Source organism: Bufo bufo, chromosome 3 (genome assembly GCF_905171765.1).
Source record: "Bufo bufo chromosome 3, aBufBuf1.1, whole genome shotgun sequence".
NCBI lineage: Eukaryota > Metazoa > Chordata > Amphibia > Anura > Bufonidae > Bufo > Bufo bufo.
Genome location: NC_053391.1, coordinates 319,820,182 through 319,832,723, shown reverse-complemented (window position 1 = coordinate 319,832,723; position 12,542 = coordinate 319,820,182). Strand labels below are relative to the sequence as shown.

General features: G+C 44.8%; 1 protein-coding gene across 1 annotated transcript; it reads left to right on the top strand.

Moving 5' to 3' along the window:
- The first annotated feature begins 4,296 nt into the window (after window positions 1-4,296).
- Window positions 4,297-7,226, top strand: LOC120993774 (protein kinase C delta type-like). The gene is made up of 9 exons (XM_040422246.1): window positions 4,297-4,618; window positions 4,810-4,898; window positions 5,027-5,197; window positions 5,446-5,537; window positions 5,647-5,848; window positions 5,961-6,152; window positions 6,270-6,398; window positions 6,492-6,658; window positions 7,142-7,226. Exons 1-9 carry the CDS (start codon window positions 4,297-4,299, stop codon window positions 7,224-7,226), a joined length of 1,449 nt encoding a protein of 482 aa, XP_040278180.1.
- Window positions 7,227-12,542: the final 5,316 nt, after the last annotated feature.

The following is a 12,542-nucleotide window of genomic DNA, read 5'->3' as shown; positions in this document are numbered from 1 at the left end:
CTTGCAGCACACTCTCCGCCCCTGGGCACTTGCGATAGGTAATTTGCATATTTGTAAAACTTCATTTTAGGTACTTTGGAGGCTCTGAAAAACTAAACATGGGTACCATCAGTGTTATGGATCTGCCTCCCACCAGTGGCGTAGCCAGGGGGGGGGCCAGAGGGGGCCACGGCCCCCCCTACATCATGCTGTGCCCCCCCATGTGCCCCCCCAACTAAAATGCCCCCCCAAGTGAGCCGCCGCCGCCAGGCACAGGGAGATGAGCGCTTCCATTGCGCTCATCTCCTTAGTAATCTGCCTGTGCCAGCGGAGGTGCAGGGGAGGGAGTAGCGTGTCCCTTCCCCTTCCTCCGATAGGCTGCAGGCACTAGGCTGGCAGCCTATCAGAGGCCGGCGCAGGCGGGGCGATGACGTCATCGCGCAGCCTGAGCCTTACAGCGCGGGACACAGGAAGAGTCTGCATCGCATCGCTGACACTGAGGTAAGTATAATAAGTGTTTTTTTTTTTTTTTTTACAATAGTGTTACTGGCACATTGGGGGGGCTTATTACAATGGGGGGGGGGCTTATTACAATGAGGGAAGCTTATTACAATGGGGGGGCTTATTACAATGGGGGGGCTTATTACAATGGGGGACTTATTACAATGGGGGGGCTTATTACAATGGGGGGGCTTATTACAATGGGGGGGCTTAATACTGGCCCATGATGATGGGGGGACTTAATATTGGCACATGATGGGGGGGCTTAATACTGGCACATGATGGGGGGCTTAATACTGGCAAGTGATGGGGGGGCTTAATACTGGCACGTAATGGGGGGGTTATTACTGGCACGTAATGGGGGGCTTATTACTAGCACGTAATGGGGGACTTATTACTGGCACATAATGGGGGGGCTTATTACTAGCACGTAATGGGGGGCTTATTACTGGCACGTAATGGGGGGCTTATTACTGGCACGTGATGGGGGGCTTATTACTGGCACGTGATGGGGGGCTTATTACTGGCACGTGATGGGGGGCTTATTACTGGCACGTGATGGGGGGCTTATTACTGGCACGTGATGGGGGGCTTATTACTAGCACGTAATGGGGGGCTTATTACTGGCACGTGATGGGGGGCTTATTACTGGCACGTGATGGGGGGCTTATTACTGGCACGTGATGGGGGGCTTATTACTAGCACGTAATGGGGGGCTTATTACTGGCACGTGATGGGGGGCTTATTACTGGCACGTGATGGGGGGCTTATTACTGGCAGGTGATGGGGGGCTTATTACTAGCACGTAATGGGGGGCTTATTACTGGCACGTAATGGGGGCTTATTACTGGCACGTAATGGGGGGGCTTATTACTGGCACGTGATGGGGGGCTTATTACTGGCACATTGGGGGGCTTATTACTGGCACGTAATGGGGGGCTTATTACTAGCACGTAATGGGGTGGCTTATTACTGGCACGTAATGGGGGGGCTTATTACTAGCACGTAATGGGGGGGCCTATTACTGGCACGTAATGGGGGGGCTTATTACTGGCACGTGATGGGGGGCTTATTACTGGCACGTGATGGGGGGCTTATTACTGGCACGTGATGAGGGCTTATTACTAGCACGTGATGGGGGGCTTATTACTGGCACGTGATGGGGGCTTATTACTGGCACGTGATGGGGGGCTTATTACTGGCACGTGATGGGGGGCTTATTACTAGTGTCATCCACAGATCCCCCTCCCTATAAAAGTGTCATCCACAGACAGCTGGACTTTTCTTCCTTGTTGCGGTTTTAGGTATTGGGTAAAGTATTGTAGCATTTCTAAGCGTACTTGTGTAAATGTATCATTGTTATAGCTGCCCCCCCTACTTTTGTCCTGGCCCCCAGTGTGCCCCCCCAAAATTTGAAAGCTAGAGACGCCACTGCCTCCCACACAGCTATATCATCAGTTTAAAACATGTTATGTAGGTGACAGACTCCCTTTAAGGTATTTATAGCTCCTTGGACTGAAAAATATGGGGATAAAGCAATGTTTTATTGGATATGAAAGTTAATTTTTCATTTTTATAGCCAAAGCATCCTTTGATTTTCTTCATCCTTTGATTTATTCTGTGAGGGTTGTAGTTTCCAAAATGGGGTCACTTTTTGGAGTTTTCTTTCTAGGTTTACCTGAGGGTCTCTTCAAATGTGACATGGCACCTAAAAACCATTCCAGCAGAATCTGCCCTCCATTAACAATATGTCGCTCCTTTCCTTCTGTGCCCATACAGCAGGTAACGACCACATATGGGTTTTTTCTGTAAACCGGGTAATAAATAATGAGGTTTCTTTGGCTGTTAACCCTTGCTGTGTTACTTGAAAAATTACATTTTAAAATGTCCCCTCTATGGATGTAATCTTTGGAGTACATGATACCATCTTGTTTATGCAAACAACGCACACTAATGTAATATAACCCGTTGCACGGGTAATATGTACGATTCTTTTGATCACTGTATTCTTTGGATATATGAAAAAACTTCTCAATAAAGATATATTGAAAGATAAAATGTCCCCTCTACTTTGCTTTAATTCTTATGGAACATCTAAAGGGTTTAATAAAGTTAGTAAAATCAGGGGAGGTGTAAAATCAGGGGTGTATTTTCTAAAATTTGGTAATTTATGGGTGGTTTCTACTGTGTAGGCCCCACAAAGTGACTTCTTAACTGAACTGGTCCTTAAAAAAGTGGGTTTTAGAAAGTTTCTTAAAAATTTTTAAATTAGCTTCTAAATTTCTAAGCCTTCTAACTTCCTAAAAAAATAAAATAACATTTACAAAATGATGCCAATATAAATAAGACATATGGGGAATGTAAAGTAATACCTATTTTATGAAGTATCACTATCCATTTTAAAAGCAGAGAAATTCTAATTTTGAAAATAGCGATTTTGCAAATTTGGGATTTTTTCTTATGCATAAGGGTAAAACATATCAACTCAAATTCACCACTAACATGAAGTATGGTGTCACGAGAAAACAATCTCAGGATGGCTTGGATAAGTAAAACCATTCCAAAATTAACACCAGATAAACTGACACATGTCAGATTTGAAAAATGGGAATCCGGCATTTGGTCCAAACTGGCTGTTGCTTGAAGGGTTTGATGCGATTGAATATTATACAAAGCAGCAAATAATATACACACATAGCAGTGTCAACCTACTCTATAAATATATCACATTATGTAAAATGATTGCTAAATGGTATAAAAAAAAGTTAATTAAAAAAGTTAATAAATTACATAAAAACATAGAATGCTCTAAAATGCTAGCAAAGAAAAATACAAAAGTAGCATAAAAAGGCCTTAGGCTACATGTACATGACAGTAAAAAAACGGACATGTGATGGATGTTTTTTTAACGGCCATCACACATCCATTTTAAGGCCAATGGTAGTCTATGAGGTTATTTACCCGGCAGTTGTTTTGACGGCCAGTGAATAACGGATGTACAAAATGTTCTATCTTGTCTGTTTTTCACTGACCAACTGCCGCCATACAATTGAATGGGTCAGTTTTTAATGCCCATTTCTCAGAAAGGCATCAGTGAAAAAAAAGTCTGTTAAAAATGGACAGTTTATCCGTTCTTAGGGGGTCATTCACACGACCGTATGAATGGGTCCGCATCTGTTCCGCAATTTTGTGGAACGGGTGCGGACCCAAACATTTTCAAAGAAAGAGCATGTCTTATTCTTGTCCTAAATATTAATGATGTATCCTTAGGAATATCCTTGTGTAATTGGTAGCCGACAATCAGCTGAATGAAGGGACGCCATGTCTACCCTGGACACAATGTATAATTTTCCCTAACAAGATGCATAATTAGAGTAGAATTGCATCTTGTTCCATTGTTAAGCTGTTTGTAGAGGAGAGTTTTTATTCTGGGAATAAACTGGATATAATATAAATGATAAATGCTAGAGAGACTTAGTAAATAGAAAATCATGGACCTTTAAAACTGCTGATAAACACAGGCCTGTCAGCCAGGCTGATGATGTTACAGGTACCCGTAATGTCATGTCACCTTTGACAGCCAGCCATGACACAGGTACCTCTGTAAAGTCATGTAACCTTTAGAATGTGGTGATGTCACAGATGCCTTTGTGATGTCATATAACAATTGATTCTAGCTTTCTGCAGCCTGACTTTCGGCCATATTTCTTCATCACTTGACGGGTGAAGGCGACTTTTACTTGCGCTCAGCAAATTTTGTTTTTTTTCAAAGACCAGAAAAGAGGGCCTGTAAGCCAAGCCGTTCCAAGTGTCATCATGGAACGTGCTGAAGGCGCACAGGACCTTCCTCAACCCAGTGACATCTATGGGCTGAACATGGAGGTTCCAAAGAATCTTCCGAAAAAAAGAAAAAGGAAGAGAAAGAGGAGAGTTCAGCCGCCAAATAAAAGGAGGAGAATAGAAACATCAGAGAAGGCGGAAGATGGCGGCAAAGAAAAAATGATCAAGGCTTCGAAAAGACCTGGAAGCCCTATACAGGAGAGTATCCTAAAAAAGAGGAAGAGGGGAGAAAAGACAGGGGGGAAAGCTGAAGATGGACCCAGCACATCCTATAACACTGAGATGGAACAGCTGTCAGGTGAGTGCAGATCTAAGACACCTAGAGCCAATATCCCATAATAACGTATCAATGGGTTTTCCCACTTATGAACATGATTAATGAGCATTTTTGTCTTTCATGCCCCATAAAACTCTTATCCTCTCATAACGTAATTACTATTGGAGGCCAAACACAGGAATATTACCTATAATGTCTCTTCTCTCTACCAGTGACAACCCCAGCAGAAACCCCCATCATTGTGACTGGACTGGAAAGCTTCACCTTCCATAAAATTCTTGGAGAGGGTGGTTTTGGTAAAGTAAGTATCAGGAGTTGTTGTCACTTTTTCCTTATGTGTAGTAATATGACTATAGCAAAATCAAGATTTCACGTCTTCTCATGGCAGGATGTGCCGTTCCTCAAGTTCTAATGTTCTGTCTCCTCTAGGTCATGCTGGCCACACATCCCGACTGCCAACAACAACTGGCAGTGAAGCTGGTGAAGAAGAGGGTCCTGCTTCAGAACTTTAGAAACAACGTTCTGATTGAGCAACAGGTCCTGGAGGTGACTGGGAAAAGACCACTATTCACCCATGCTTATGCCACCTTCCAGACCAAGGTAAGAGTCTTATTCACTACTGGGTTTTGTGAGTAGGTCAGTTCTTTCCAACCCCATCCTACTTTTGCCAACATTGTTGTACTTAAATGAGTTCCAAGACTTGCACTATGATGGTAGGTCAACCTGAACCTCTGGCTTCTTCTACTTGAGAAGCATAACATCTCCAAAGCAGGGTATATATATGCACTCTAATATTCCATAGTTAAGTTTTTTTGAAACTTACATGATATGCTCTATCTTTATCACAGGACTATGCCTTCTTCATCATGGAGTTTCTCAGCGGAGGAGACCTAGGTGACCTCATACATACCAAAGCCCCATTCACCATTCCAGTCACCAGGTAAGGCAGAACATAGATATCTTAGATAAAGACAATAGTTGTCAGGAACATCCATCTTTATATCATTTATTGGTCTCAATGTTGATGTTTTCTCTTTTTTTGTGATCAGATTTTTTGCAGCTGAGATCATCTGTGGGCTGCAGTTTCTCCATAACAGAGGCATCATACATAGAGACATAAAACCAGAAAACATCTTAATGGACAGCGCCGGTCACTTGAAGATTGCCGATTTCGGTCTTGCCGTGATGAACATCTTTGGGGAAAGGAAGATCTCACAATATGCCGGAACTCTTAGCTACATGGCACCCGAGGTGAGGAATCATCTATGTGCTTCTCATTGTGCACAGGGCTGGACATCTCCATGACTTCTGCTGCTCTGGACAATGCTCTTATTTGTTTATTGTCAACCTGATATTTCTACAGATTCTTCTGGAGAAGCCCTACAACACGGCAGTGGACTGGTTCTCAGCTGGTGTGACGATATATCAGATGGCTACTGGCAAATATCCATTCTCTGCCAGTATATTTCCTGAAAAAATTCAGAAGTCACTGATCAATGATGTTCCCACCTACCCAAAACGACTCGACCCACAAGCCAGAGACCTCATAGAGAGGGTGAGTATAAAAATATATAGCAGTACAACAGCGGCTAAATATGACATTGAAAATTAGGGACTACATTGGAAAGTGTGATCTACAATTCTGAAATGTCTTCAATATATTTTTTTCCAGCTCTTAATCAAGTCACCAGAAAGTCGCCAGTTAGCGGTATGTAACATCAGGGAACATCCATTTTTCATGGACATCGAGTGGACAGATATAGAGGAAGCAGCAGCTTGTTCACCATTCCAACCAGGACCAGTAAGTACAGGATCCAGGGAATATGTGGGTAGTAGTAATGTTCCATTGTGCCCTTTCTTGTTAAACACAGGATCTTGGATCTTCTCTCCACAGCCACCAGTGATGACATCGAAAAAAATAAATGATGTCCTATCCTCCACCGAAGCCAATAAGCCACCAATGGCCGATAAAGATCAAAAGCTATTCTGTGGATTCACTTTTGCCAATGCCAGATGGCAGGTCATAAAGCCAATACAAGAACCTGTCATACGTTATCGCAGGTGGGTCACCGTAAATGAGAGGGAAATATGGGGATTATTGAAAGTTCCCTCCATTACCTGTAATTCTATCAGCAGAGTGTGGTGTGGAGTCCATTCACTGATGGAAGCTTATAGTCTGCTGATGGGTCTACAGGGTAAAAGTGCAGGTGGTTACCACTATTACAATGCTATTTTATCTCTTGGCAGAACATTTGGCAGAATTGTGAGAGAGATCGTCCACAGGATCTGGAGGAGGATAAACCACTGGAAGTGAGCAGCTCCACTATATATACAGATGTCCGCAATAGATCAGTGGGAGAAAACCATCATGTTATAGCAGAGCCTCTTGATGACATCACACTCACCAGGAAAATCCACCGAGAATTGCTGTCCTTGTATGAGCCTCAAATTCCAACCTCTGACCTCTATGTACTCTCCTGACGACTTATCGGTACTGTGATATAACAGTCCTGGTCCTTCAGTTTCATTTCCAACTGCCACTAGGAGTAACCTGAGGATCATAACCTGCAGAGTAGCAGGAGCAGAGAAGCAGCAGGAAGTCGATGAAGATTCTTCCACGAATCAATGAATTGACCGCCAGCCCTTCTAGTCCACAAGCTGCCTCTTGTACCCAAGGGAAGGGTAGTCCTTACGCCATGGTTCCCTAGAGGTTTCCTCCACAGGGGGTTTTTCCTCTCCTGCGTGCCAACGGATAACAACATCAACAAGAAAATGGTAACTTGTTGGACTCTGCCCTCAGTGTTGATCACACCATCCACTAGTGGCATAGATGGACCGAAGAGGACATTTACCACCAATAAACAATAAACAGTACCATTCACCATTATCTGGTAGTAGCGTGATTATCTTATATCTAACGTATCCTTAGACTCTACAGTCATTGGTTTATCTTTAACGGAGAGCATACAAGTCTAATAAGACTTGTCTCGATACAGTGTCTCTATGTTAAAACATGTCCCTTCCAGAAAACTCTATTAATGATACTGGACAACCCCTTTAAAAAATTTTTAAAGTAGCTTTAAAAAAAGTATAGAAATATATGCCAGGCATATTAACCCCTTCACGCATTTGGACACAACCCTACGTCCAAATGGCATGTATGGCATATAACCCATATCCGTTCACTTATAAGTTTTAAAAAAAAAAAAAAACGACACATAATTGGTATCGCTGCCTCCGTAACAACCTGATCTATAAAGGTATCAAGTTACTAATCATGCGCGGTGAACGCTGTAAAAATATTGTTAAAAACAATGATGGAATTGCTGTTTTTTTCACCTCACCTCCACACAAAAAAAAAGTGGGGGGCGTTGCCTGGAAGCTGATGGCGCTGGCTGCTTGGTTGAGGAGCTCCGCTTCCAGCACTTCAATCCGGTTTAATCAGCCTTTCCTGCTACCAAATTTATGAGGATCTCTCCTCCTGCATCCTGTCCACATATGGGGCGAGTCAAGAAGCGCCAGGCTCCGGCGAAACTCACACGCCAGCTGCCCTCCACGCCATCTTGTGACGGCTCCTCCGCTTCCTCGTCGAGCGAAGTTCGCGCCACATCCCGACAACTATCAGATAGCTCCTCACCGTTTACAGAGGAGCTGCTCCGGAGTATGCTGGACTCCCTACGATCTTCCATAAAAGAGGACTTCCACATCGTTCTCAGGGAAGTACAAGCTGAAATAACACAGCTGGGAGAGCGCACTTCGCATCTAGAAGGCAAGACGGCGGAACTTACCGCCTCACATAATCTGCTGATAGACGCTAACGCTGCCCTTGAGGAGGAGGTAGGCAAGCTACCCTCTAAAGTTGCCGACATGGAGGATCGGAGTCGACGAAATAATGTCAGACTCCGGGGTGTGCTTGAGACAGTGGGCCCTGATCAGCTACTCTCACTGCTGCAAACCTTACTCAAAGAGGCCTTACCAAGTCTCTCAGAGATGGACCTTTCTATTGACCACATTCACAGGATCCCCAAGCCGGCAAGCCTTGCTCCAGAGGTCCCTCATGATGTCCTGGCGAGGATACACTTCTACCAAGTCAAAGAAGCCTTTCTGAAAGCACTCCGGAAGGACCCGGAGCCCACCAGCTCCTTTGGCGGCATCTCGGTATTCCCGGATTTATCTGCGATAACCCTGGCCAAAAGGAAGGGGTTTGCCCCCCTCACTAGAATCCTGCGGGACAATCAAGTCCGCTACCGGTGGGGCTTTCCGGTGAAACTTATAGTTGCACATAACGGCACATTCCACATGTGCACAACGCCGCGGGCTGCAGAGCAGAAATTGTCGGCCCTGAGCATTCTACCTGCTGGCACTCCGCCAGCAGGTGATCCTCTTCGCGAACGAGCAAAGATTTCAGTGGACTGGAACCCGACCTGAGCAGGACTGCCCAATAGTATTTGGCACCCCCTTCTCTATGGGGCAAAAGCCCTTTCTACCACTATACCACTTTGAAGCACTGTAATACTGCTTCTACTCTTTATATGTTAACTTTTGCGTTCTATGTTTTCTTAGTTTTTTCAACTCTGATGTTTTTGGAGGCTCTACCTCCGGTTAAAATGTGTGATGATGTCTACTCCCCATATACGTCCCTATACCTTTGTCCGAACGGAGCAGGGTTAAGCTGGTATACTTACTATCTCGATGGGGGTTAAAATGTATTCGCTGAATGTTAGGGGATTGAACTCCCCATTTAAGAGGAAAATGTTATGGGCTGATGCTATGTCCTCACACTGTAATGTACTAATGGCTCAAGAAACCCATTTGCTGCTAAAAGATAATCATAGATGTACACATCCTGATTTCCCACATATCTTCTACTCTCCCGCGTTTAAGAAAAAGAAAGCAGGAGTTTTAATAGATAAAAAGGAATGTAGCGTAACGACGGACAGCAAGGGCAGATATATTATAATAACGGGTCTATTAGATAACCTACCAGTGACGATAGCCACCGTCTATGCACCTAAAAGCAAACAAATATCCTTCTTCCGCCGTTTTTTTCCGCAAACTCAAAGCAGTGGTGTCAGGCTCCACTGTGATTGGGGGTGACTTTAATATACCGGCAAATGCAGATATGGATTGTAATAACTGCACCCTGACACACAGACAGGACCTCAAATCCCTCATAGATGAATTTCAGCTTCATGACATTTGGAGATACCTCTATGGCGGAGAACGTGACTATACTTTCCTCTCCCCTGCTCACTTATTACAATCCAGAATAGATTATTTTCTTATTTCTACTGATTTGCTATGGAAGGCCTCAGACTCAAGCATAGGTCTCTTGGCTTGGTCTGATCATGCTCCCATAACTCTTGAGATCCAAACAGGTTTGCCAAGTCCCTCCCTCCGCAGTGGAGACTGAATGCTTACTTGCTGAAACGGCTAGAAAGGGTTGAATATATAGACAAATCCATTGGTGAATTTATTGATATAAATGATAGTCCAGGGATCTCGGCATCTACCCTCTGGAACACACACAAGGCGTATATGTCACTACCAGAGCTTTGAGACGTTCTCACAGCTCTGTTTCTCCACCCCTGTGATGATGTCACTACTAGAGCTTGGAGGAGTTCTCTCTGCTCTGTTTCTCTGCCCCTGTGATGAGGTCTTTACTTTCTGTTTCCTTCCTCCCAGCTGTCCCTCCTGTGTTTGATTTCTCTGCCTTTAAATCACCCCTCCTCCTTTGTAGGGTGCGGATTATATTCTTCATTTGAGTTGTATCTCTCGCTTGAGTATCTTCACTTGTGTGATATCTTTTCACTGGACCTGTGTTCTGCTGAAGCAAGTACTCCGGATATTGCCAGCTGTCTTTGGATCTGTTTTCACTGCTGCTGCAGCTCCTTCAGTTAAGTGTGCAGACATTGTGTGTTTCTGTTTGTTTGCTGACTGGATCCGAGGCGACCCCGGTTCCGTCCATATACTGAGCAGGGCACCGGTGGCCGTGCCCCTTCCACTATTGTAGGGGTTACAGTGGTCATCAGTCTTAGGTACGCGGGCATGTCTCGATCCACCATTTGGATCTGGACATGTGCTTAGCAGCATAGGGAGAGCTTTTAGGGTCTGACAGGGGTCACCCTTTATCCTCCCTAGTTTGGGTCCGGACAGTAGCTAAATTCACTGTGTATGCTCTTGTTGCTCACATACAGCCGTGACATTATAATCCGCCAAAACCATCCTTTTTGACATGGATCCGCTTTCTGGCCTGGTTGACCGCATGCAGGGTCTTTCTTTGGAGGTAGCGGATCTCCGTCAATCTATGACTCAGCTTCAAGCATTGGGCTCTGCTCCGGCCCATGGAGTCTGTTGCGAGCCAAAGGTCTCACTTCCGGAAACGTTCTCCGGGGGCAGTGAGAATTTTGTTCGCTTCAGAGAGGCATGCAAACTCCATTTTTGCTTGTGTCCCCATTCCTCTGGTAATGAGGGGCAGAGGGTGAGGATTGTCATCTCCCTGCTCAGGGGTAATGCTCAGACTTGGGCTTTTTCGCTGCCATCGGGGGATCCCTCCCTTCGATCCGTGGAAAGATTTTTTGTGGACCTGGGGCAGATATATGATGACCCGGATAGTGTTGCTCTGGCCGAATCTAACTTACGTTTTTTATGCCAGAACAAACTGTCTGCGGAGCTTTATTGTTCTGAATTTCGGAGATGGGCAGCTGATTCAGGTTGGAATGATGCTGCACTCCGGAGTCAGTTCTGTCATGGCCTCTCAGAGAGATTGAAAGATGCGTTTGCTTTCCATGAGAGACCCATGTCCTTAGAGTCTGCCATGTCATTGGCGGTACGCCTTGACAGGCATCTAAGAGAAAGAAACGAGACCTCTCTGTCCAGCCATTCTCAGTCTAGGGGCAGTGGTGCGGACTCATTCAGTGTGCAGGGGCCTCATCCTGTCTCGGTCCCCACTGAGGAGGAGCCCATGCAGCTAGGTCGACTTGCCCCTGATAAAAGAAGATTTAGTCCTCAGAGTATGGTGTGTTTTTGTTGTGGGGGCATAGGTCATTTGGCAAATGTTTGTCCCTCTAGGAGATTCATGAACTGTACTAAGAGTGATAATAAGAGAAAAACCTCAAAAGGTAAATCATCAAACTCTGCTTCATCTGCTACTTTGGGCAAAGTTGATGTAGGAATTGATGCTTTTCCTCTGACCTGCAGTTCCCGTTTTCTCCTTTCTGCCAGGGTGGCGCTAGAGAGCAAAATAATTTCTTGTGAAATTTTTGTCGATAGTGGAGCGGCCGTCAATCTTATTGACACTCAATTTGTAGCCATGCATGGTTTTCAGGTTTGCACATTAGAAAAGGATATACCTGATTTTGCTATTGACTCTGCTCCACTCTCACAGAGATCCCTGAAGGGCGTTGTTCACAATATCCGGTTAGCTGTAGGTGACACTCATGTGGAGGATATATCTTGTTTTGTCCTTAACGGATTGCCTTCTCCTCTAGTTTTGGGGTTACCCTGGCTCACTAGACATAACCCCACTATTGATTGGCAAGGAAGGCAAATAAATGAGTGGAGTGACTTTTGTAGAGAGAATTGTCTCACAGCGACTTTTGCAGAGGTGTCTACTAAAACTGTGCCATCATTTCTCTCTGATTTCTCGGACATGTTTTCCGAGAGCGGTGTTCAGGAGCTACCTCCTCACAGGGAGTTTGACTGTCCCATTAACCTCATTCCCGGCGCCAAGCTGCCAAAAGCACGCCTCTACAATCTCTCACAACCGGAAAGAATCGCAATGCGAACCTATATCTCCGAGAGTCTCGATAAGGGGCATATTCGTCCCTCAAAATCACCTGTTGCCGCTGTTTTTTTTTTTTGTTAAAAAAAAAGATGGCTCTCCGAGACCTTGCCTAGATTTTAGGGAGCTAAACCGTATCACGATTCGCGATCCCTATCCCCT